Source organism: Protopterus annectens, chromosome 1.part0, assembly GCF_019279795.1.
Source record: "Protopterus annectens isolate FY-2018-M chromosome 1.part0, PAN1.0, whole genome shotgun sequence".
In the NCBI taxonomy this organism is placed as follows: Eukaryota; Metazoa; Chordata; order Ceratodontiformes; family Protopteridae; genus Protopterus; species Protopterus annectens.
Genome location: NC_056725.1, coordinates 1,260,898,523 through 1,260,925,009, shown reverse-complemented (window position 1 = coordinate 1,260,925,009; position 26,487 = coordinate 1,260,898,523). Strand labels below are relative to the sequence as shown.

Sequence of the window (26,487 nt, the reverse complement as noted above, 5' to 3'; positions counted from 1 at the left end):
GCTACAAACAATTGGTCAGTCTTTCTGTAACTTTTAGTTCTGTCCAAATAGTAGCGTAATTGTCTGTGTATGTCCAGAGTGTGTAGAAGTTTCTCCCCTTTATTTTGTGGATTTGGGAAGAATGTAGGCAAGTGAATTGCCTGGTTCAAGGATACCACCTTTGGCATAAATGTAGGATTGGTTCTCAATGAAACTCTGTCTTGATGGAAAATAAGAAATGGCTGCACTGCCATTAAAGCTTGTAACTCAGATACTCTTCTTGCTGAGGTTATGGCCAGAAGGAATGCAGTTTTCCAAGACAGAAACTGTAGATCCGCCAATGCTGCTGGTTCAAAGGGAGGAAGTGTTAGTTTTTCCAGCACAAAGTTAAGGTCCCAAGTAGGTAAAGGTGGTTTCCTTGGAGGATTGATGTTTTTGATTCCTCTCAGAAACTGTCTTAGGAGAGGATGCGAGAAGACAGGCGGATTAACATTGTATTCTGCTGAAATTGCTGAGGCATGTATCTTAATGGAAGAATAAGACAGGCCATTGTGGAACAATTCTGCCAAGTATTCCAGTATATGTGCCATGCTCATCACTGTCACATTTAGGCCTTTTGTTGTGTTCCAAGTGAGAAATCTTTTCCATTTTGCTGAATATGCCTTCCTTGTGGAAGGCCGGCGAGCTTCCATAATGATGTCCTTCACTCTCTGGGATAAGTTATCCTGAGGAGGAGTCATGGTATTCTCCAGGCAGTTAGCTGCAAGGTTTTCAGGTTGGGATGCAGAGTCTTGAAATTGTTCTGCGTCAGTAGAAGTGGCCATAGGGAGAGAGGCCACGGTTTCGTCTGTGACATGCTCTTTAACAGTGGGTACCAGTGCTGCCTTGGCCAGTCTGGAGCTATCAGAATCACTCTTGGCTGCTCTGCCCTGATCTTCAGTAAAACCTTGGTCATTAATGGGAGTGGTGGGAAAGCATAGACTGTTAGAGCTTTCCAGCTGAAAGAGAGAGCGTCCACTTTCCATGCTTGTGGGTGGTATGTCCTTGAGCAGAATGTCTTCAGTTGATGATTGTGGGGTGAAGCGAACAGATCTATCTCCGGCCTTTACCATGATTGTGTTATGAGTAAGAAGATGTCTGGGTGCAGCATCCATTCATGTGCATCCATGGTAGTTCTGCTTAAGCTGTCTGCCAGTGTATTGTCTTTCCCTGGCACGAACTGGGACTGCAGTTGTATATTGAGTTTCCAGCAAAGTTCCCATAGATTCATGGCCAGTCTGCATAGAGGGTAGGAATGCGTGCCTCCTTGCTTGTTTATGTACCACATAACTGTGGTGTTGTCTGTCCTTATGAGCAGGTGGCCTTGATGAAGGAAAGGTTTGAAGGCCTCGATTGCGTGCATCACTGCCAGCATTTCCTTTTGGTTTATGTGCATGCGCAGCTCTCTTTGAGACCATAGCCCTTGGATACATTTGTCCTCCATGTGTGCTCCCCAACCTCGGTCTGAAGCGTCCGTGGTGATGGTTTGGTTGGCTCTTGGTTTGCTGAAGGGCAACCCTCTGTTCGACTGGCAGGCTTGAGCCCACCACAGGAATTCCTTTTGAAGGTAAGGAATGAGTGGGATCAAAGTTTCTAAGCTGTGACTGTGCTGAGTCCATACACTCCTTAGGTACCATTGTAATTTTCTCATATGCAGCCTGGCTTGTGGAATCAGAAGTATGCAGGATGCCATGTAATCCAGGGCCTGCAGGATTTTCCTTGCAGTCAGCTGAGTTTGTCTTGTCAGATTCTTGAAGTAATCCGGTAGATGTTTTTGTTTTTCTTCTGTGAGAAAGGCCATTTGGGTGGTTGTGTCTAGATCCGCACCCAAAAAGGTTATTCTTTGGGATGGAACAAGTCTTGATTTTTGGATGTTGACTGTATATCCCAAGGCCTGTAGTAGGTGGATGGCATAGTCCAAGTCCTTTAACAAGATTTTCTTGTTGTCCGCTTGTATAAGGCAGTCGTCCAGATATGGGTAGATTTGAATCCCCTGAAGTCTGCAGTGTGCAATTACTGATGCCAGGCATTTTGTGAATACTCTGGGCGCAGTAGATAAGCCAAAGGGCAATGCTGAGAATTGATAATGCTCTGATCCTGCAAGAAATCTGAGGTGTCTTCTGCAACTTTGTCGAATAGGGACATGCAGGTATGCCTCCTTGAGATCTAGAGTCACCAGCCAAGACTCCTTGCCCAGCATGGGAAGAAGTTGCTGTAGAGTCAGCATTTTGAATTTTGGCACAATGAGGTAAGTATTCAGTGCGGACAAGTCGAGAATAGGCCTCCATTGATTTTCTTTTCTTGGAACAAGGAATAATCTGGAATAAAATCCTTGGCCTTGTTCTGAAAGAGGTACCTTTTCTATGGCTTTCATTTGTATTAATTTGGTAATTTGCTTCAAAGCCTCTGCCCTCTGATTTGGTGGCAGGTCTGGCATTCCTTTTCTTTTTGGCAATGTGTGGAAATGGAACCTGTATCCTTTGTCTATTATTTGCAGTGTCCATGTGTCCCTTGTAATGTAATGCCAGTTTTTTGAGAATAAAGAAATCTTTCCGCCCAAAGGTGCTTCTAATTGAGCCCTGGTCGGTGGGGTCAAAATAAAGTCATTGAGTCTGTCCTGGTGTAGCAGTTGTTGTTCCTGCACTACCTCTCTGGTTGGGAGGCTGCCACTGATGGCCTCTATAGGAGCCTCTAGCTTGCCCTCTACCTCTGGCACGCCTATTCCTGCCTCTCTGGGATCTGTCTGAGTCCGGAAAGGACCAATTCTTAGTAGGCCAATTTCTGCTGAATCTCGGTGGTTGTACTTGCAGAAAGTCTTTGACTGTTTGCACAGATTTTGCCTTTTCTTCAAACTTCTTTAAGACCTCCTGAGCCGTGGAACCAAATAATTTTTGCTTTTCCATTGGAGCATCCAAAAGCTTAGTTTTAACATGGTCTGGTAAAGATTGTTCCTTCAGCCAGGCATGCCTACGTATAACTGCCCCTGTCATAGCTGACCTACATGAAGCTTCCAATGCATCATAACCACACTGCAAAAAATGGTTACTAACCTGCTGCGAGTTATGTACCAGATCCTGAAGGGATTTACGGTCAAGGGGTTCAGAAGAGGACAGCTTCTTATGCAATTCATCTAACAAATACTCTTGGTACTGAATCATATGAAATTGACAATTTAATGCCCTCACAGAAAGAGTTGCTATACACTTTCTTACCCCATCTCTCTAAAGCTCTAGACGCCCTTTCAGAGGGTAGAGGATTTTTAGCAGTGGCAGCTGCAACCCCTTTTGGGCCCTGGCAAATTGTTTCTGGGTCAGCAGAGTGAGCCTTGTACAGGTGTAGATGAAAATCCGGGACCCTGTAGTACCTATCAGGTTTGGCAGGAGCCGGAGGGAGAGAATCAGGGGCTGTACTAGCATCAGAGTACACATCATCAATAACATTCAAAACAGGAGGTATAGCTAAAGGCCTATGCTGAGGTAAATGTAAAAAGGTCCTTAATCTCTTTCTAGAATCAGAAAATTCCTGGCCCTGCCATTGAAAATGTTCTCTCATAGAGTGTAGTGTCTCTCCAAAGGAAAACTCTTCAGGAGGGGAGGCCGAAGGAATAGATTCTTCAGCATCAGAATCCTCGTAGGCCGAATAAGCCTCCTCCTGGGGGTCTGACAAAGCAGAGCCATCCGTGGACTCATCTGAGGAGTGGGGGTCAGAGGGCTCAACCCTGGGCCTTTTGTCTGGTGGTGGTTGAGAGCCCCTGTCCGGATGAGGTTGAGAACCTCTAATTAAAGAGATAAGATCCTCTGCTAGGCTGAGAATCTGTGAGCCAGTAGAAGGTCTCTGAGAGGAAACCTTGGGAGGCAAAGCTTTAGTAAGTTTAGCAGCTTTAGCCCTAGAAAAGGCCTTAATGGACATGGATGCAGGGGTTCTGGCTGCACCACGTGCAGGAGTAGACTTGTCTAAAGGAATGGTGTCGGACGTTTCCTGGACACCGGTTTCAGTAGGTAATTCAATAACCGACTCGGCCGAGGTAGTCGGTTGAGTGATTTCGGTAATAGGAAGCACCAAGGACTCGGTTTCAGATGAAACCAAGACACTCGTGGTAGGCCTGACCGTGGTTTCAGCCGAAACCGCGTCCCGCGTGTGTCGGTCCTTGTCCTTCCGTTTTTTAACCAAATGCGACGTCGGAGTCTCCGACGGCATCTTGTACGCAAAATTAGCCCCAAAGAATTCCTCTGCAAACTCTGACCGACGTCTAAGAGTTCGTCGGTTGAAGGAAGCACAGGTTGAGCAGGCCGAGACGTCGTGGTCTGGGCCTAGGCAAGGGAGGCAGTAAGAGTGGAAATCCTTATGAGGTATTTGTTTCCCACAAGTTAAACAATTATTTACTTTATCTGACATCGGCTGAGGCAAGAAAGAGTCCCCAATGGGGTACTTAGATTTTTCGAAGTCTTCGGTAGTTGAATAACAGGAGCTGGCCGACAGGCACTTGCGAACTGCTTCTGCTTCGGGCACCACGCGGCAAGAAAGACTGAGGAAGATGGCGTTGGCTGATGCTTTTATACCCCAGACGCTCTGACGTCGGGGAAAGTGAGACATCAGCCGAGGCCAGACCCAGACTTTGGAATCCGGCCGACCGAAGGGCTGCCTGAGGCAGGACAACCCATACGTGATTGACTGCAGATGCATCCTTGAAGGACATCTCTCTGAGCCTTTTCTTAGAATCAGAGTAGTCCTGGCCTTCCCAGTGGAAATGTTCGGTCATGGTATGTAAAGTTTCCCCAAAGGAGTAGTCTTCAGGGGGAAATGCTGAGGGAATAAAGTCTTCAGCATCAGAGTCTTCATAAGGGGGAATAGTGTAATCCTGTTCCTCAGAAGAATCTGAGGAAATTGAAACCTGGTCAGAGGAAGCATAATCCCCCTCTTGTCTTGGTTTTTTATCTGGAGGGGGATGGGAATCCCTGATTAGGGTAATCAAATCTTCAGCCATCTTAAGCATCTGTTTCTTAGGCATGGGGCCTTGAACTGCAGACTGATGTAGAGTCTTTTTTGGTTTTAAAGGAGTTTTAAGCTTAGCATAACATTTAATGGTGAGTGTAGTCGGTCTGAAGACACCTTCTGCAACCAAAGGTGTTTCCACTGCAACGGGGTGTCCTTCTGCTCTGGTGTCGGAAGGGCCTAATAAGGATGGCTGCGTCAGCCTAGTACACTCCGCTTGAGAATCCGCAGCTGTCTGGTGTTCCAATTCTGCTTTCGTCAGGGGCTGCGTAGGTGCCTCACTGAAAACCAGAGAACCGGCGACAGGCCCAGCAGAGGCCTCAGAGTCTGGCTTGCTCATAGGCTGCCTGTCCTTATCCTTGCGTTTTTTATACATGTCAGTCGTCGGCTGCTCCGATGGCATGATATAATTAAATTTCCGACCAAAATAATGTCGAACGAAGTCAAAATGGCATTTGATAGTTTGTTTATTAAACCTAGCACAAAACCGACAACCTGTGATGTCGTGGTCTGGGCCTAGGCAAGGAATACAATAAGAATGGAAGTCCTTATGAGGTATTTGCTTCCCACAAGAAATGCAATTGTTAACTTTTTCTGACATCGGACTGAGGCAAGAAAAGGTTCCCCAACGGGGTACTTAGCTTTACTGAAGACTTCGGACTGAAATTCGAATCGAAAATCTCAAGTGTCGGCCAACAGGCACTTGCGAACTGCTTCTGCTTCAGGCACCGCGCGGCAAGAAAGACTGAAGAAAATGGCGTTGGATGCCTCTTATATACCCCTGGCGCACTGACATCAGGGAAGAAGCGACAGCAACCAATGCCGGGCCAAGACTTTGGAACTCGGGCCGACTGCGGGACCGCCTGACGGCAGGATAACCCAAGTGTGATGACTGCAGCAGAGTTACACGATGAACATCTGGAGAAAATATGGGACAACAGTGACGGTGCAAAGAACTGGACATCCCTCCAAAATTGATGAAAAGACACGATGAAAACTGGTCAGGGAAGCTGCCAAGAGACCTACAGCAACAGAGAAGGAGCTGCAGGAATTTCTGGCAATTACTGGTTGTGTACTACATGTGACAACAATCTCCCGTATTCTCCATATGTCTGGGCTATGGGGTATAATTGCAAGATGGAAGCCTGTTCTTATACAGAAAAACATCCAGGCCCAGCGAAAATTTACAAAACAATACATCAAATCTCCCAAAGGCATGTGGGAAAATGTGTTATGGTCTGATGAGAACAAGGCTGAACTTTTTGGCCACAATTCCAAAAGGTATGTTTGGCACAAAAACAACATTTTCACATCACCAAAAGAACACCATCCCCACAAGGAAGCATGGTAGTGGCAGTATCATGCTTTGGGGTTGCTTTTCTTCAGCTGGAACTGGGGCTTTAGTCAACGTGGAGGGAATTATGAACAGTTCCAAACACCAGACACTTTTGGCCCAAAACTGCATGAAAGCCAAAGATGAAGATGAATTTCACCTTTCAACATGACAATGACCCAAAGCATGCATCCAAATCAACAAAAGAATGGCTTCACTGGAAGAAAATTAACATTTTGGAATGGCCCAGCCAGAGCCTAGACCTAAATCCAATAGAAAATCTGTGGCTGACCTGAAGAGGGCTGTGCATAACAGATGCCCTCTCAATCTGACCGATTTAGAGTGCTTTAACAAGGAAGAGTGGGCAAATATTACCAAGTCAAGATGTGCCATGCTGACAGACTCCTACCCAAGAAGACTGAATGTTGTAATTAAGTCAAAAGGTGCTTCAACAAAGTATTAGTTTAAGGGTGTGCACATTTATGCAACCATCCCATTGTACATTTTTTATTTTTTATATTTTTCCCCAAACAGATTTGTTTGTTTTTTCAATTGAATTGTACAGGTTACTGGTCAAATTAAAAGTGGGAAAAGTTTTGAAATGATTTATTGTGGTCTCATTTTTTTTATATCACAAACACCTGTCATTTTAACAGGGGTGTGTAAACTGTTTATATCCACCGTATATATGTAAATGACCTGAGACTTACCTCCCTAGACTGCATAGAGACATCATGGAGCTCTCGGAATATGTGTCTCAGGCTGGTACGAGCCTAACAGCATTTTACCTTCTTCAAGGATGATGCCACAATACGAACAAAACATGACTGACTTTTAATAATTGGCTTAGTTTCTGGTGTCATTCTAAGGGTATGCAATATTTGTCAGTTTGGAAGGAGATGGTCAACAGACCATGCTGCTTTGCCAGGGATGGTATGCACTTCTCTCCACTAAACTTTCGGATATTAGCAACATTGTCTTCCCCCATAGTACTTAGGCGATGCCAAACTGAAAGTATTTCTGACATAGCGAATCAAAACCAAGAAAATCTAAAGGTATTCCTGCTCAATGCTAGAAGTCTAAACAAAAAAATCTACTCCCTAGAAGCTCTCTTCACCCTAGAGAATGCTAATGTCTGTGCGGTCACTGAGACATGTTTTAAAGCTGCGGAGAGCACACCAACAATGCAAGGTTATAGTGCCTTCCACACATTTAGACCAGCTACTACACAGAAAGGTACTAAATGTGGAGGTGTATCTATTTACATCAAAAATAAATGCATCTAAAGGCTGGCCAAACAGGACAATGCACTTGAGCTGCTCCATGTCTAAATCACCATAGGCAAAATCCAATATCACTTCCTTGCCAGCAACAGGTCCTCTCTACAACCCAGGAAACCAATACCATGAATTTAAACTTATTAGAAACACTAACCATTCAACCTAATACCATATTTTATGGGTGACTTTAATTACCCCACTATTAACTGGGAATCCTATATGACACCAAATGTACAGATACAAAGATTTCTGGATTTTGTAAACTCAAGCTTCCTGAACCAGACAGTCAATACACCAACCGGGGTGCAGCCATACTGGATCTGTCCTCACTAATATGGGAGAGTGCTGAAGATCTTCTACTGTAAAGTCTTCCCTGGTAAGGTCAGACCACAAAATGGTCTCCTCTGAAGTAAAAATAAAACCTGGACCCCCAGCTAAACGTGAACATTCAGTAACTACTCTAAGGCTAACCTCCTACTATTAAGTGATAACCTGGCAGAATTTCAAGCCCCCATAAACCCTGAGAACACTGCTGCCTATGCAGAAATGTTCACAAAAACCCTGTACAAGCATGTTAACAGTTGCACCCACCAAGAAGAAGTACAGAACTAACCCAAAAAACAAATCACCTTGGTGGAATCACAAAATCAATAGGCTGTATAACAGAAGGAAGAAAATCATGGAAAAAATTAGGAAGTGCTGCACATAGCAGGATAAAGGCACTCTCATCAAACTAAACAAATATCTCAGAGAACAAATACAGTCTATCAAAGCCAAATTTGAGGTGAATTTGGCCTCTCGGACCAAGGACAACCAAAAGGCATTCTCTAGCTATGTCCGCAACCTTAAAGGCAATACATATCTGTGTGCAGAGCTCATTGTAAATGCAGCCACCTAAACTGAGCCAGAAGATATAGCAAACCTACTGGCCGATAAATTCAGCTCCAACTTTACCCCTCCCTCCCCCCCTCAACCTACTACTACCCCTGCTATCACTAGGGAACAGGTCCTTAATGCTCTCTCTAAGGCCAAGAATACTTGATCAATGGGCCCAGACAATATCCCAGAACGCCTTCTAAATAGCGTGAAGCATGACCTATCAGGGTCTCTGGAATTGCTATTTAACTACAGCGTCCAAACAGGCTTTGTGTCTCACTAATGGAGAACAGCTACAGTCATCCCTCTGCACAAAGGTGGGCCATCAACAGACACTGGAAACTACAGACCCATAAGTCTCACTAGTCTTATATGTAAAGCCCTGGAAAGAATTATCATGGAGAGATGATCAACAGTGATACAGTAAACCTCCAGACACTGTACTCAACCCAGTTTGGTTTTGTCAAGTGCAGATCATGCCTGCTCAACCTGGTATACTTCTTTGAGAAGGTCACCAAAGCAATGGATGAGGGCAAAATAGTTCACACTGCCTACCTTGAGCTGGCCAAGGTATTTGACACAATACCCCACTTCGGCACTGTTGACAAACTCAACAGGTTAGGTACAAACTCGCATGTTACCCAGTGGATAGCCAAATTGTTCACAGACAGGACCCAGGAAGTTAGAAATGGGGAGTCCACCTCTATAAAGAGGCCAGTCACAAGTGGAGTCCCTCAGGGATCAGTCCTTGGACCTCTCCTTTTTGGCATTGACTTATCTGAAGTCAAGGCCAATGTCAGTGGTCTCTGGCTGACTAAATTTGCAGATTATTGCAAATTAGGAGCTGTCACTGAATCCCACAATGACACAAATGTTCTTCAGGAGGGGCTGACACAGACAAACAACTGGTGTCAGAGCCAGCGACTAAAACTAAATGCCAAGAAATGCATAATAGTTTCCTTTGGAAAGTCATCAACCCCGGGTACCTATCATACTGACAACACACCCCTTAGAGTTGACCCAGTAGTCAGGACTTAGGGACACACACACAGATAGTAATCTCATCTTTGACCATCACGTGTCTACAGTAGTGAGGAAATCATTCTATGCTGCACAACTTATAAACAAAGGTATGGCATCTAAGGCCAAGGAAGTCATTGTTCCACTGTATTCAGCATTCATCAGACCTATCATTGAGTACAATGCCCCCTTTGGTCTGTACCTAACCAGCCATATCCAACAACTGAATGTCCACAGAGGTTCTCAGTAAAATAATACAGGGCTTAAGTAAAATGTCCTGTGCAAACCGTCTCAAGGCTCTATCCCTGTATTCTGTCTTCTACAGGCTTTTGAGGGAAGATCTATGCCTGACATACAGGGCATTGTCAGACCCCACTCTGATGGACCTCCTACATATCCGCAAAACAAACAGCACCAGAACTATCCATTCAAAAGACTTAAACCTTGCCTGTGATATAAATAGCACCTGCTGGACAGACAGGTATGTATCCCAGAGATTTCCCCATCTCTGGAATAGGCTCCCTATCCATGTGAAGCAGAGTTCCTCCCTAACTCAATTCAAGTGTAACTAACTGAATGGGGAACAGAAAATTCATCCCTGGTTTGGCAGCTATGTCTCTAATGGACTCAGGCAACCTGTAAATGGTTCATTTCCCAGGTCATAGCTTGTACATTTTTCATCTCCTAAGCCCCTGTTTACACTTATCAAAGGTATCAGAACTTGTCAGAGGTTTGGGATGCATGGCTAGGCTTAAAAAGGCCCTTGTGGTCATTAGCCTATTAAACATCTATGAACGTGTTTATGCATGCATACACACACACACACACACACACACACACACACACACACACACATCCCACTTATCTGTTTTGACAAAACACACACTCAACAAATCAAACTGGATGTTTGAAAAACACTGCACGTCCTCCTTTTGACCAAACAAACAGAATCCATTTATATATATATATATATATATATATATATATATATATATGTGTGTGTGTGTGTGTGTGTAAATATATATATATATATCTTTGTGTGTATGTGTGTGTGTGTGTGTATATATGTGTATATATATATGTGTGTGTGTGTGTGTGTGTGTGTGTATATATATATATATATTATGTGTGTGTGTGTGTGTGTGTGTGTGTATGTGTGTGTGTATATATATATATATATATATATATATATATATATATATATGGGTCTACTTTACTTAACCAAAAAACCACATCGCTGACATTCACTTCACCAAGATGAATACACCGATAAACCAGAAGACCGACATTTGGACCACTGACATGGTGACTCGAGGTAAGTAACCACTTGGCCATGCTGTTGAATTTTGCCCCTTACCCCCGCAGTAGTGCAATCTTGGAGTTGGTATATTTAGTGAGGGGGTGAAGCCCCCCACATGGGTGGGTTTAGTTTTGTTTTTTTTTTTCGGGATGGCCAAGCAGTTACTTACCTTGGGGCGGAATGTTTGTGTTCCAGATGTCAATCTTCTGGTTTGTCAGTGTATTCATCTTAGTGAAATGAATGTCGGTGATGTGGTTTTTCGGGTAAGTGAAGAAGATACATATCTATCTATACACACACACACACACACACACACACACACACACACACACACACACACACACACACACACTGTGTATGTATGACTGCAATAATGAGTTTCAAACCAAAAGACTAAACACAAAATGAGAGTCAGTAATATCCTTTTGCTCTGTCACAACAATTTGATGCATTACACTGCTTTAATAAAAGTAAAAATGAAATATTAAGTAGTTTCTTACCAGAGGAATCATTGTCTACTTCATGACTTAGTTCTGAAAAATAAAAACATTTGTTTAGGAGATACTTATAGTTTACAGATTAACAAAAGTCTATGAGCATGCATACAACTAGGAATGCTAACACATACTAAAACAACTCAAACAAACCTGCTCCACATGGGTAATGACAGATCAAATTAATAATGATAATAAACAAGGCAGCATCTGAGTTGGTATGAGACTTCTAGACTATTTTCAATAAACATCAAAACTACTGGAACCTTTATACAGTGAAACCCATGAACAATTCCTTACAATTTTAAATGTTAATGGTTATTCTAATGCGACACTCCTAAAATGCATAATTTAATTAATAGTTTTATAGTGCATGGAGCACAGTGATTACTCTTTGACATTCACAAAAAGACAAATCAGTTAAGCGCTAGAGTGGAGCAAGACCTGACCTTAAAAAATGTTAATCACCCCTTGTTAAAGCTGTTAAGGTCGGGTCCTGCACTATGCAGTCAAATCTGCCAGTACAGATCAGTAAATGACAGAGGCAGAATAAAAGATTTGCTTTTGTCTACTATCCATGCGAATAAGTTGTCCTTTCATCTTACAAACTAAGAACATTACTAGAATAACAGGATGAGTGTTCACCTGCATTTTCTGAAGGATATGAAGTCTGAAACCTAAGTATATGACATTATTTAGTGCTTTCAGTCCTGTGATTTCTCTCATTATTTAATGTCTTCCATCCTCCATGGGATCTATGAAAGCCATGGACTTTATGAGGAACAAACCAAACAAACAAGGCAAAAATCTGGACATTTTGTGAAAATCTGGAGAGTTTACTGGCATGGCAAGGTGAGCGTACACACAAGGGGACTGTGTGCTACACTGACTTTCTGGCAGTGCTCACTAAGTGTTTTAAGGCTTTGAAAGCCAGAAAAACACTTAGCTTTTTTCCCTGTAACCAGTACTTCATTGAGCAGATAAAGCTCCACGCACTACAAAGAATTATGATCAGATCTCTGATCATAACCCTAAATTATGTGTTCCTGACATAGGTGTCCAGATTCACCTTTCAAGTGAGAGGTGAATTTCTTGGCATCCATGTCTTGACCTCATAATAAACAGGTTATGTTCGGCAAACTGATCATAACTCTATGTTAAATAAAACTTCTTTTCCTTGCTTAATGAAAATAATACTGCTTTAACACAAGAATAAAGAAGTAGATATGCAAGATATTCTTAACAGTAAATCTCTTGAGATATGCTACTGCAGCAGGTTGCAAATTAGACTAAGGTTTAGGTAAGGCTGACCCACACAGGCAGCATTTTGTGCAAGCATCTGATATTAATGGATAAATATATGCATTTTATACACAGGTGTATATCTATATACAGAATATCTAAGAGACATTGCTGACTCTGTCATCACACATCTTCATTGCGATGATGTTGCATCTTGGTGAATTTCCTCATTGTGTATTACATTGTCCTAGCTGATTTATATACAGGCATGCCAACATTTAGGAGTTACCACTTATTTACTAATTTAAAGAAAATTGCTATTAGCCAGTGATTAAAAATGAAAGAAAAAAAATTAAAGGCATATGTAAAATAAGCAACATGTATAGGGTAAAGGAAAAATATTTTTAAGGCTCTGAATTAAAATCATAAGACTTCCTTTGTCTAGTCCCAACATTCCAAAAAAAGACTAAAACTGTAGGAGATGAATAAATATCAAATTCTGTTTTCCTTTAAACTTGCTTTTGCAAAAGGAACTTCCATGTACCCCCCCAAACTTATGTATATTGACTCTAACACTGCCATACCTTGGAGAAAAGGAAATATTTCAAGAAATGGCAATTGTGGATTTAACATATGGAAATCTGAATATTTGGCTATTCTGTTTCCATATCATGGGACTCATCAAAGTGGGTCCTGAGATTTCAGTTTCCATTTTAAGGAAAGTACTAAAACAATAAATACAAAGATAAGGGTACAAATGAACTGATAAAAGAGGTGGCTGCCTTTGCTGAGAAACAGAAAAAAGACCAATTTGAATTCCAAATACCTAGAAGAAAGACACACAGCTACAACTCTTTGAAGCCCTTGAAAGACAACCAGTCAGCCACTGAATTCTTAGTAATTTCTTCCATTTTTTGTTAAATGTAGCAGCAATAACAAAGGAACTCAGTGGAAACAAATTATCTTATTTCATCAAAAAAAGAATACCTGAAAACAATGAGGTAAACATTTAAAAAAGGTAAAGCAATGAATACAGCTCAGTTTTCTTACCACTTCATTTGGAGGGATAAACAATGATGAAATAAGACTAACTATGTATCCATGCAAACAGTAAATAAACTCCTCATTTTCTAAAGGGGTCACAATTTACTGTAATTTAAAATTAAGTGAGTTCCAGTCACTCTAGATTTGTCAGATACTGGTGTATTTTGTTGAAGAGGGACTTAAAACTTGTCTGAAAGACTTGGTAAAGCTACTTAAGAATTCCACTTATGATAATCCTGCAAGTCATTCTCTGCAAACTTATATAGCTGCCAGGAAGAAAAAGACATGATGCAGGGAGTAGTAATGCAAGCACACCAACAGCATGCATTTACCGAAGAGTATGAAGTCTGAAACTCAAATGGCTGTCAGCTATCTAGAGAGTTCAGCCCTCAATGATTTGCCAGAAAACCACACATTTTACAGTGAACAGACCAAAATATGAGGCAAAAATTTGGACATTCTGTAAATATCTGAACAGTTGACAGGTATGATGGGATACTCCTGCTTTTACCTCTTATAGGTACCTTTTCCCTTGCAACTCACAGACTGCTGTAAGCAATGGATCATGCCAGACATTACAGCATCAAACTTCATTTCTTAAAACAGAAAAAAATGGAGCAGGTAAAACAGAAAACAGCTCTATCACTCATAGACAAAAAAAAAATGCAGTTTACTTTCCTTATCCAGCAGGGATCCACCAGCAGTGCTTTAGTTATGCAGGCTTGATATATTTTCAGAAAAAGATAAAGGCCCAGAAATTCAAGTATCGCTCAAGACACAATTTAACCAATGAAAAAACATGTGAAATGGGCAGATTAGATAATTTAAGTGTCGATCTCTCACACAGAACAAAAACACCCGGCCAAGAAGATTTCCTAAAACAGAAAAAAATGGAGCTAATGGGTTCTGTACCTGGCCCCTTAATGTGCAGAATTTATTTCTCAGAAGGCCAGGCAAAACTGGACAGCCTGTGGCAGACCAAGTTCTCAAACAATTGCAAATTGGAAGCAATCACTGTGTACCCAAACAATGTTAATATACTGCAGACAGGGTTAACACAGACAAATGATTGGGTGATTGGTGTCAAAGCCACAGATTAAAGCTAAATGCAAAAACATGCATTATTATTCCCTTCGGGAAAGCTGACATCCCTGCTAATTACATTACAGACAGCATCCTCCTAAGTGTAGACCCAGTGGTACGTGATCTAGGAACTCAGGCTGACAGCAATCTGAACTTTGACCATCACATATCCACAGTAATAAGGAAATCCTTCTATGTGGCACATCTTATAAGTAAATACATTACATCTAGATCCAAGGATGTTACAATTCCATTATTCTCAGCCCTCATTAGACCAACAATTGAGTAAATTCTCTCTTCTGTATGGACCTCACCAGATACCTGCAACAATTGGAGAGAACACAGAGGTTTCTCACCAAGAAATTACAGGGTACACCAAACAAGTCTTATGTGGAAAGGCTGAAAGCTCTGTCACTGTATTGTCTCCTACAAGTTTCTAAGTAGTGCCCTGTAACTGGTTTACAACGCAGTCTCTGACTAGCGCCGATGGAAATGCTACACATTCATAAATCAAACTGCAGGAGGATCATTCACTACAGGGATCTTAATCTAGCCTCTGACATGAATAAATACATCTCGCAGAGACTGCCACTTCTCTGGAACAACCTTCCAATTCACTTGAAACACAGCCCCTCCCTGACCCTCTTCAAACGCAACCTAGATCAAAGGATAGGATGACCACAAATCCACTCCTGGGTGGTGCCCATGTCCCTCCTGGACAGAGGAAGTAGGTAGTAACTACCACAGACCTTTACCTCTGCAAACACTCACCTAACCACTGGCAACTGGGGCAACTTATGATAAATATAGCTAGTCCTGTAAGGACTCTGGGGCCGTTAGCCTAGTAACTTCCTATGAACAAAATCTTACCCAGGAGGACATCACTCTGAGAGGTGTGCAATGTTGTCCAGTGTTAGTGAGTACTATGTCCAGGATATTTGAGCCTCTTATGGGTGTGTTCAGTAGCTTTTCCAGAGCATTCACACTGACAAAGTCCAAGAACCTCTGAGTTAGCATGTTTGTGGTCATGTATGTTTCCAGTCGATATGGTAGGAAAATTAAAATCACCCATGAGTAAGGTGTTGGGCTGTATGGCAATTGAATCCAGTAAGTCGTGGTATACTTTTCCTATTTCACAGTAGGGGACATGTAGCTGGCTATGATATGGTAGAGGCTTTGCCTGTAGTTAATTGAACATGGAGTAGATGACAGTTGCACTGCTTGACCAGTTTCGATGTGATCTTTAATGAAGATTGATACACCTCATCCCTTGTTTTTTTTTTCATGCTCAGTTTGTGGTCTGAACGTATGGAAGGCTTTGTAGCATGCTTTTCATGCCTTTGAACCATGTTGCTATGACTGCACAGATGTCAGAATCTTCCAAAATGAGGAGTGCTTCCAGGAAGTGCAGTTTCTTGTTTATACTCCTATTATTAAGCAGTAGTACCGCAAGTTTACCTAGAGATGATTTTGTTATGTTGGGAGGGTAGTTATTTTGACAATAAAAAAGGCAAAACAGGGGTGGCTAATGCCTTTGCCAGTATCCAAAAGCCTAGTAGAGACAGGTGTAGTCCATCTCTGGCAAAGCAGTGTGGCCTGTCGACCATGACTTCCCAGGCTGGATTGACACCAGAAACTAAGTCAGTTGTTAAAGTCAAGCAATCATTTTTTGCTTGTATTGTGGCATCATCCTTGTAGAAGGCTAAATGCTGCTTTAGGCTAAGCGTATACCTGCCTGTGACACAATCTCAGAGCTCAGTAATGTTTCCCTTCATATAGTCCAGTGAGTGTGTCACTTGTAGTTGAATGACTTGACGGATCCTGGCACCTGACAGGCTGCTAACCGTAACATGCTCCTTGTCCAGCCTGGTGAGGGGCACATCCATGTATCTCATCATAGAGTGACCTATGACCAATACATTAGCTTTTGGGGTGTTACACCTTATGGGCTTATTTGTTAAGACCCTGGTGTGTGTGTTTAGTGTGTGTTATTAAGTGTTGTGGTTGTTTTTTGCATTGTTATGCATGTAAGTGGTTTCCATTTGGGAAGCCAATGATTTTTTTTAAGTTACTAGTCAGTACCTCTGCATATGTTGGCTTGTGTGTCATGTCCTTACTTACTGCGGGAAGTGTGTGTGCACTGACAACCTTTTTGTCATTAAATTTATCCTTATGCGATAATCCTGCCTCCGATTTCATAGTGTAACTACATCTCACATAAAGTATTTGTTTGTTTCAGAATTAAGTGGTCATTAGTATACATGAAACAATTGCTACATTGCCTCAGGATGCCCGTGTCTACCAGGCTGGCCACAGAGATGATGAGAAACTGATTATCCATGATAGCAGGCTCTTACTCTATGTTTTATTAGGGAAGAGAATGGGTTAATTTGACAGGACTGTGATGGTAGTGCCGAGGCTACAAGATTGTGGAGGCTAAGGTTGATCAATAAGGCAACACTTTTCACTGTGCAACTGAGTTGCTCCTAGAGCAGCAGAAAAGCTTAGAACAGTTTCACTGACAGCTGTTTGAGCAAAACCGAGCTTCTAGTCTTTTGTGTCTATACAGGGGACTGCTAACCATTGCTTTGCAAAGAACAGCACTGTGCAAATGCAAGGCATAAATACAAGCAAAGAGAAACAAGTTTTAAGCTAACTACCAATCAGGAAAGCGCACAATAAGCCTTCCACCAGCAATCCTCAATTCGCAAGGGTGCAGAAAAACAACTTCTTAATGTAGAATAGCTGGTCTGGAGCCCAAGTGTAACAAGATCACACAAAATACTCACAACAGCCCAACAACTAACAGATACAATGTAATACAGTGCATTTAACTACTTAAAGTAGCAGTAGATAGTACAATTTTTTGTTTGCTATAAAGTGCAAAAAAATAACAGCAAATAGATTAAGAAAAAGAAATACTTATTTTTGTATTTTCAGTAGTGAATTGCTCCAGGTGAAAGCAGATTATCAGCAATCAGTAGCAGTTGCCAAATGATGAGCAGCTCTGAGTATCTATGCCAAAGCCCGCAGAAATGCGAGGCTTAAATATGAGCAAAGAGAAACAAGTTTTAAGCTAATTACCAATCAGTAAAAACACACAATAAGCCTTTCCCCAGCAATCACCAACTCAGACAGGTTAGGTCTGCACACTTCTGCCACATGGGTGCAGAAAAACACTTTCTTAATGTAGAATAGCTGTTTTGGAGCCCAAGTGTAACAAGACCACGCAAACTACCTACAACTGACAGATATGAAGTAATACAGTGCAGTTAACTACTTAAAGCAGCAGCAGACAATACATTTTTTGAAACTGCTAAAGTACAGTCACAGGGTATCACAAAAGTGCAAAAAATACACAGAACCATTTTTTGTGCTTCCTATATCAGATAGATCAGGTAAACACCTGCTGTCAGTAGATGAATAATCAAAGTACTCCTAATGTAATAACATATTAAAGGAGTGTCTGGAGTGATGACGTGCTACCACAAACAAATGTAAAGATATGGATACAGCAGTGAACTTTAAACAAGTTATAAATGTGTGATTATTCAATAAAAGTACTTCACTTTGTATAAATTAGCCAATACACACTCAATTGTACAGAATTTAAAAAGGCACTAAAAACAAGATAAGCTGATTAATAAGCCCTCCAGCCAATAAAACTACAAGCAGAAATCCCAAATGTTTCCTCAAGCTAAACAGATTAGGTTACCTCCTAGTGCACTAGATGGAAAATCCACTGACCTCTTGATGTAAAACAAGTGCTTGCTAGAGTGTAAAAATATACTCCTTTATCCAACAGCTAGATGAATTCAGTGCAAGTAAATCAGGAGAACAGACAATGAGAGGCAAAATGCACTTTTTCAATCTGGATATTCCCTTTTAGATTTCACATAGTTAAAGAATGCCTTGTTATTATCCTTAGTTAAGGAGGCTATTTTTGATCCGTAATTAGGTTGGAGGACTTGACAAGATCTCTAATTTGTTTGTTTAGACAAGAGAGGAATTTCTTTCCCTGCTAAGCCAGTTCCCTGTTGTTCTGGGAAATTAATTTATTTCTCCTGTTGTACAGCCTGTTTATACTAGGGGTCCACCAGGGTGTATGCGTATTCTCATTTCAAAGCATATAAAGATTGGTCTGAGAGAGTTAACAGGCAGCCTGGTTTTGTACGGTCCAATAGCACTAACATAGATATGTATGAAGAGACTGACTACTATGATGAACAGATGGTTAATTCTAATGAAGTTTGTAATGACGAGCCTTTTTTAGACTATCAGCCTGTGAGACGCTCGCAAAGGAAACGCGAGCGACGACAGGCTACAACACAAAAACAAACATTTGTGAATGGGAGAGGATATCCACAACACAACAGACGCAGGTGGTCATTAAGGACCAAACAGATATTCCGCATGTGTGCTTTTTTGACTTTCCATCTGAGTTGGTTTTCGAGCAGTTATCTAGTCAAACGAATGGTGTATGTATTTGTGATTTAGATTCTTTGCTTACCAACAATAGTGATGGTTCGCTTAGACCCGTGGGTTGGGCCGATGAACCTACGACTAATCCTGAGTCTAATATTACCATGAATTTTGGACAAACAGACCAGTACTCAGTAACATTTAATGACAATGAAGAGCTTTTAGAGTTTGATTATAATGTTGATGTTGAATATGGTGACAATACCCACAATTTCAATGATGTATTTGGAATTGATTCTAATGAGCATTGCCGCACATTGATCAAGAAGGGCAGTTTTCATATTTATAATTTTAGTGACTTAATATTAAGTGATCATTTTTGTGAATTATTTAAAAAAGGGTTTTCTTTTATTCTTATTTTTAGACATGATGTATCCAAAATATTAGTCAATCTGAAGTTTTATGTTAGGGATTTGAATTTGAAATTATACTTTTCCAATCAAAATGTTCGACCAACTCAATATTTACCATGTTTAAAAAGAAAAAGTACTTTCATCCCCCCCCATGAATCCCACTATATATTTATTTGAACAGTTATGTGAAACACGTATCAGAGGATACATGAAGGTTAACAACAATAGATGTGATAACTTGACGGTAGGCGAAAGATTTTGTCTGAAACAATTAAGTACCTCAGACACCTATAGGGTGATGAAACCGGACAAGGGTGGTGGGGTAGTCATTATGACCAAAAGTGAGTATTCTGGTAAAATGTTGGAATTATTGAATGACACTACCACCTATGTGAGGGTTTCAAAAAATGAATTGAATAGAGCCTATATAAAACGTGATTGGCAGCTATATGAGTGGTTGATGGAAGGAGTACTAGACAAGGATGAATACGATTACCTGTCTGTTGGTTCTCCAGTTATTCCTTCCATCTTTGGAATACCCAAAATTCACAAGAATATGCACAACCCACCATTCCGTCCTACTGTTTCAGGTAGAGGTTCTAAGACTGAAGTTATGGCATCCTTCATTGATTATCATTGTAAAAGTGTGTATAATAGCATACCACATGTTCTCAGGGAATCGTGGCATTGTTTAGAAATTATCAGAAACACGCCAGTTGAGGGTGAATTTTTGATGGTGACCATCAATGTGGTCAACTTATTTTCCATCATACCCAATGATATAGGGCTAGAGATGTTCAACAACAGCTTGGATAGATATAGTTCCTTAAATACATCCAAAAGAAATTTAATTGTTGAGTTGACTGAGATGGTATTAAATAACAATTTTGTTTTATTTGAATCAGAGTATGTTAAACAAATTACTGCCGTTGCGATGGGGGCTAAGTGTGCCCCATCCTACGCCAATTTAGTTTTGGTTGACTGGGAAACGAAAAGTATATTAACAACACCCTATCAGCAGAAAATTGCGCTATATGTGCGATTTTTGGACGACATATTAATTTTTTGGAAGGGCACAGTTGAAGAAATACATGAATTTATACATTATATGGAAGAAGGATCTACTTTTTTAAAGTTTACCTACAAAATACATGGGGATCAATGTGACTATTTAGACATATTATTGATTAAGGACACCAAAAATGGGGGTTTAATATCCAATATACATCGTAAACAAACATTTTCTAACTCATTCCTGCATTTCAAGAGTTGTCATCCATTTTTTCAAAAGAAAAATATTATGAAAGGCCAAATGGTGAGGCTTTCTAGGCTTATCAGTGATGACAACCTCTATGATGTGGAAATTATGAAGTTAATAAACATGTTTATAGAGAGAGGTTATCCATATGACATTCTCCATAACATTAAATGTGAGGTCAACGAGAAAAGAAATACAGTTTATAAACCGATTCTCAATGGCGGTTTATTAAAGGACAGAGAAACCATTGCATTAAACACCATGAGGCATGTTATGGTGTTACCATTTAATGAGGATAGTGGTGATATTAAAAACATTATTGATGAGTCTTGGCAGACAGTACTCACCAATGACATTACCAAAATAGTGGGCAGCCAAGCAGTCTTTACATACAGTAGAGGGATGAATATAAAGGAAATAATGGAAAAAGCTGGAAAGCAAGATGTATATACCAATTCAAAGATGAATAAATGTGGATGTTGCAGCATTTGCAAATACATCAATAATGGTCCATACGTTACGGTGCACAACTTTGTTAGGACCTTAAGGTGTCCAGGGTTTTGCAACTGCAACACAAAAATGGTGATATACTTAGCGACTTGCCTTAGTTGTCCTACCTTCTATGTAGGTAAGACTATTAGAAAATTGAGACTGAGGATATTGGAACATGTTAGAGACATAAGAAATAAAAAAACTACAAATGCACTTTATATGCATAGCCTGGAATGTACTAATTTCAAAAAGTTCATATTCTTTGTCATTGACATAATTCCTTATAATGACAAAGGTGGGGATGCAAAGACACTTCTGGAAGTCAAGGAGTGCCTTTGGCAATTAAGACTTGATGCCTCCAAATCTCCAGGCATCAATGAACATATTTCAATTTCCAGTATTTCAAAATATAGGTCCATTAACATATAATGTTTTTCAAAATCATGAATGTATCAAAAAATTTTTAGAAGGTACTAAAATTTTGAAGTTTTAAAATTATATATTTGAAATATATTATTTTAATTATACACTATTATGATTATTTATATACACTACAAATATATATATATTTTATTTCATATTTTTATATTGTTTTGTAGGTTATATTTATTCTTATAATTATATTTACTATATTTCTGATATTGGCCCTACAGCGGTAATGGCTCATTTTTGCCAATTTAGCAGTTTCACATTAGTTTACATTAGCTGTGTTTTGGTATTATTTCATTGGCATGGTTTAGTGTTTTTGTAACACACATGTTTTGTGTTGTTGTTTTTTATCTAACAGTTTTTTCGACATACAATTAGATATATTAAAGCATGTGCGTTTGTTTTTAAGGTTTTGTAGGGTTGGGTTAGTCATTTGTATTGTTCATTTATATTTATATTTATATTCAATATTTAATATTTATTATTCAAAATAGTATGGAGTACTAGATGTTATTAATTCTCAGAGCAGTCAATGAGTTGTACAGGGTGATTGGTTAATTACATTGGAGGCGTGCACTATCTACCATATAAGTATTTGAATGTTACAACAGTTCACTTCTACTCTGAAGATGCCCTACATTGTAAAGGGAGAAAGCGCTTAGTACTGTTTTGTCAGTTGGTCCTAACCAGTTTCATTAAAGGCATTGTGGCGGTCTATCCTGGCTCAGTTTATCTTTACTAGAGGAATTTCTTTCCCTGCTAAGCCAGTTCCCTGTTGTTCTGGGAAATTAATTTATTTCTCTTGTTGTACAGCCTGTTTATACTAGGGGTCCACCAGGGTGCCTTGTTTTTTCAGCAAGATCTGTTTTTAACCCAGTCAGGTACAGTTAATTCTATACAGCTGCTTAAGTGGTTATACAGGGCATTGATGTACACCTCTGCATAGGAGTCTATGTTATCTGTGTTCGAGGAGGTTTTGAAACTTCTTATACTATCACTTAATAGGAGGCTATTTGTCTTAGAAAAATTAAGCATTTTTGAGTTTGATGGTGCATCTGGACTTATAATTACATCAAACAAGATTGACATGTGGTCCAATCATACCAGGGAGAACATCACATGGTGGTGGTGGGGGGGTGCAATGCTATCCCATGTTAGTGAATACTGTGTCCAGGACATTTGAGCTTCTTGTGGGTGTGCTGGCTAGCTGTTTCAGAGCATTTGCATTGAAGTCCAAGAACCTCTGAGCCAGCCTGTTTGTGGTTATGTATGTTTCCAGTTGATTGTAGGATAATTAAAATCACACATGAGTAATGTCAAAGGAAAAATATACTTTAAAAATTATCAAAACACGGTAGGTTCAGGTTAAGGCACTTTAATCTTGCAGCAAGGAGACAAAAACGTGCTATTACAGAGTTTGTCTAACTAGAAACAGGAAATACTTTCATTTTTATACACTTTCTAATAAAGACATTGCCTACCAAGCTGACGTAACAAATTACAAGTCTTTTCATCATCACTTATTGACAATTAGTCTCATGAATTTCTGCTGATTTATCAATTTTTGTGAGAAACTTCCTAAGGAAAACAACGTGGCCTTGATTACCACCGGTTAGATACATGCAATGTTACCATTCAAGGTACTATGACTAATTCAAGCACAAAGCTAGCAGTTCATATCTCTAATAATCCTTTGTCTACATTATCTCTAAGCTACTGCAGCTGCACATGTTCTCATACTTCAAACAGAGCTGATTGTTTAGAATCATTACATTTACAGGATACAGCATTGTTCATTCATTCTTTCCTGACCTAGCAGATAAGCACCTGCTTCTCAAGTACATTTCCAAAAGGCATAAACATGAATACTGCTGTGCTAGCAATTACTAGGTCAGAGGGCATCTTGCAAGTTTCTGAAAGCACACTGCAGTTTCAAAAAGCATCTTTTCAGTCTCATATGAAACTCAATTTATATAAAACAATGCATATAAAATAGAATGAAAAACGTGTTAACTCATTTAGCTTCTAATTAGCATTAAGCATACACACATTAATACATATTTTTCTGACATTTACCCCCTGTTAATACTTTTTAATTCTATTTTCAAAACGAATAAACAGTTTACTTCTTTTCCTAACCTCTTCCAATCAGGATTTGCAGTTAAGAAAGTCATTCAGTTTAGACTTTATGAAAGTGTTTCACATTCGAGCAGCTCTTCAAATTCAGTACTCTGATACATAGTCTCAGAAACTGATATGTCTATAAATACTTTGATTAATTTCTTCATGCAGGGGATTCCACAACAAAAACAAACTCCTATTAGGAGTAATCCCACACCAATGGCAATCAAGATGTTCATTAGGATGGAACCCCACCCCCCAAACAAATTCTGGAAAAAGTCCGTCAGAGGGTTTGGGCCTGGTTTGGTCATGGCCGACACTTGCTGAATTACCTCAAGGTGGTCATTAATTTCGTGCTGATGATCTGGTATAAACGCACAGCATTCTTCTTTGATAAAAGCGCACGTCCCACCCCTCACCGCTAGGGTGGAGTCAAGAGCCATTCGGTTCTGGAGCACTACAGTTCTCATAGCATTCAGTTTATCAGTTATCAGTTCAAGAGCAGAGAAAGTTGCATTACTCATCACTTCGAGAAGTTTAGACAGTTTTTGCAGCTCCCAAATCGATTTAACTGTGCCATATGCAGGTAATATGCCTGCCCACAATATGACAGCGTCACTCAAGTCCATGTGCGTAAGTTTGGTACCCACACTATGATGGTCTTTCCAGCCTGTCTCGATCTGTCCCATTGGATTCTCAGGCTTTTTAACAGTCTTCTTGGTCACATCTCGGGTATTTCGAATATTTCCCTGAGGCAAGACTGCAGTGTGTCGTATGGCCGGGACCAGGTACCCCAAAAAAACAACTGCCGGACCAATTCTCAGGTAACCATTTATATGCTTTTTTTACCACACACAAAATAACAATCCTCTACTTTAGTAGTTACTTTGTTACGAAATGACTGCCCTGCATGAAACATTTTCCTATCTATTACAGATAACTGTTTAAAAAGTTCAGGGTTACGTTGTACTTGATCAAGAGTCTTATGCATGGATTTAAGAAATGAGTTATAATCTGTACTACAAGATCCACCCAGATTGTTTGCTTTTGTATAACATTTATATTGTACCATCACATTACACTTACTCTAACCCACTTGCATGGTATCATTTTTATAAAGACATACAATTCCCTTTTGTGTCACAGGCAAATACAGTGCTACCTTATCATATGCTTTAATAGATACTTTGTCAAAAAACAGATTTTCCCAGGTCTCACTGACCCCTAGGAGGATAGCAGTCATTAATAACTCCCCGTATACTGTTGGTATGGCTGTGCAGATCCAGCAGTTCGAAACATTAAAAGTCTCGGCATACACACGTGTAATTGCCTGATAAGTGTTAAAGTTCGGGTGCCAGTCTATGTTTGGCTCATCATGTTTAATCAGTTCAACTTTTGTGGCAGGAAAAAGGAAAGGCCACAACAAAAAGAACAATGTTATTAGCATAACTATCAAAATAATCATGCAAGTTTTCTATTCACTCTATACCTGGCCATTTTGTTCTCGTTGTACAACAGTAACACGGTTTTTGTACAGTTCAAAGTTCTTAACCAGTTTACAGTGTGTCAGATGAATCCAGGATGCTCACTCCGCGATCTTGACTGCAGTTGGTGTCGACAGTAGTACCTGGTACGGCCCTTCCCACTTCGGAGAACTCCAATTCTTTCTTTTCACTATCTTCACCCAGACCCAGGTGCCTGGGGCTACTGCTGCTTCCGATTTCATTTGCTCTTTATCTGAAACAGAATTTAACTGCAAAAGTTTGTTATTCAAAAATCGCCTCATATACCCTGCAAGTGAACTGTCAGCCTCCTGCTCTGCAGACATGAGAGGTTTCCACTGAGGTGTATAATATGCCCTCCCAAACAAAACTTCAAAAGGACTTAATCCTTTTGCATTTGGAACAGTTCTCATGCTCAACAGTGCCAGAGGTAAACAGTGCACCCACTTCTTTTGTGTCTCACTAATCGATTTCCTAAGTTTATTCTTCAACACCCCATTATGCCTCTCTACTAATCCTGCAGATTGGGGGTGGTATGCACAGTGGTTTTTCAACGATATCCCAAAATAGCGACTAAGTTGTTGTATTGTTTGGTTTACAAAATGTGTATCGTTGTCACTATAAATCTTTTCCGGTATGCCAAATCTGGGTATAATTTCTTTAACAAGGACCTTTGCAACAGTAGCTGCATCTGGATTTTTAGTTGGAAAAGCTTCCACCCATTTGGAAAACATATCTATAATGACAAGGCAGTACTTCTTATTTTCGCATTTGTTCAGTTCTATAAAATCCATACAAATAGTATGAAACGGATACGGTGGTGTAGGGAAACTCCCTTGCTTAGGTTTCAATGCCCCTCATGCATGATGCTTGTTACAAACATGGCATGCTGCACAAAAATTTTTTGTGTAATTAGTAAATCCATACGTCGTAAACACTCGATTCACTAACTGTACCATCCCCCCTGTTGAGACATGGCTCTGCCCATGGCTCATCAAAGCTGCATATCTAAACAAGTTAGATGGTAGAATTGTTTTCTTCTCTTTGGAGATGTACAGTCCCTTCTCAAGGATTGCTCCTCGTTTTATCCACTTTTGCTTCTCTATTTTTGTAGTAAGTGTCTGCATTGTTTTTAACATTTCTAAATCTAAAATTTCAGAAGGTTGTA

General features: G+C 40.2%; 1 protein-coding gene across 1 annotated transcript in view; it reads right to left on the bottom strand.

The window, feature by feature from the left end:
• The window catches only part of LOC122797320 (cytochrome b5 reductase 4), a 1,879,111-nt gene that overhangs the window by 732,272 nt on the left and 1,120,352 nt on the right, over positions 1-26,487 (bottom strand). The window contains exon 7 of the mRNA XM_044066139.1: positions 11,320-11,352. Coding sequence (XP_043922074.1) covers positions 11,320-11,352 — 33 coding nt within the window. The remainder of the gene's footprint in view (positions 1-11,319; positions 11,353-26,487) is intronic.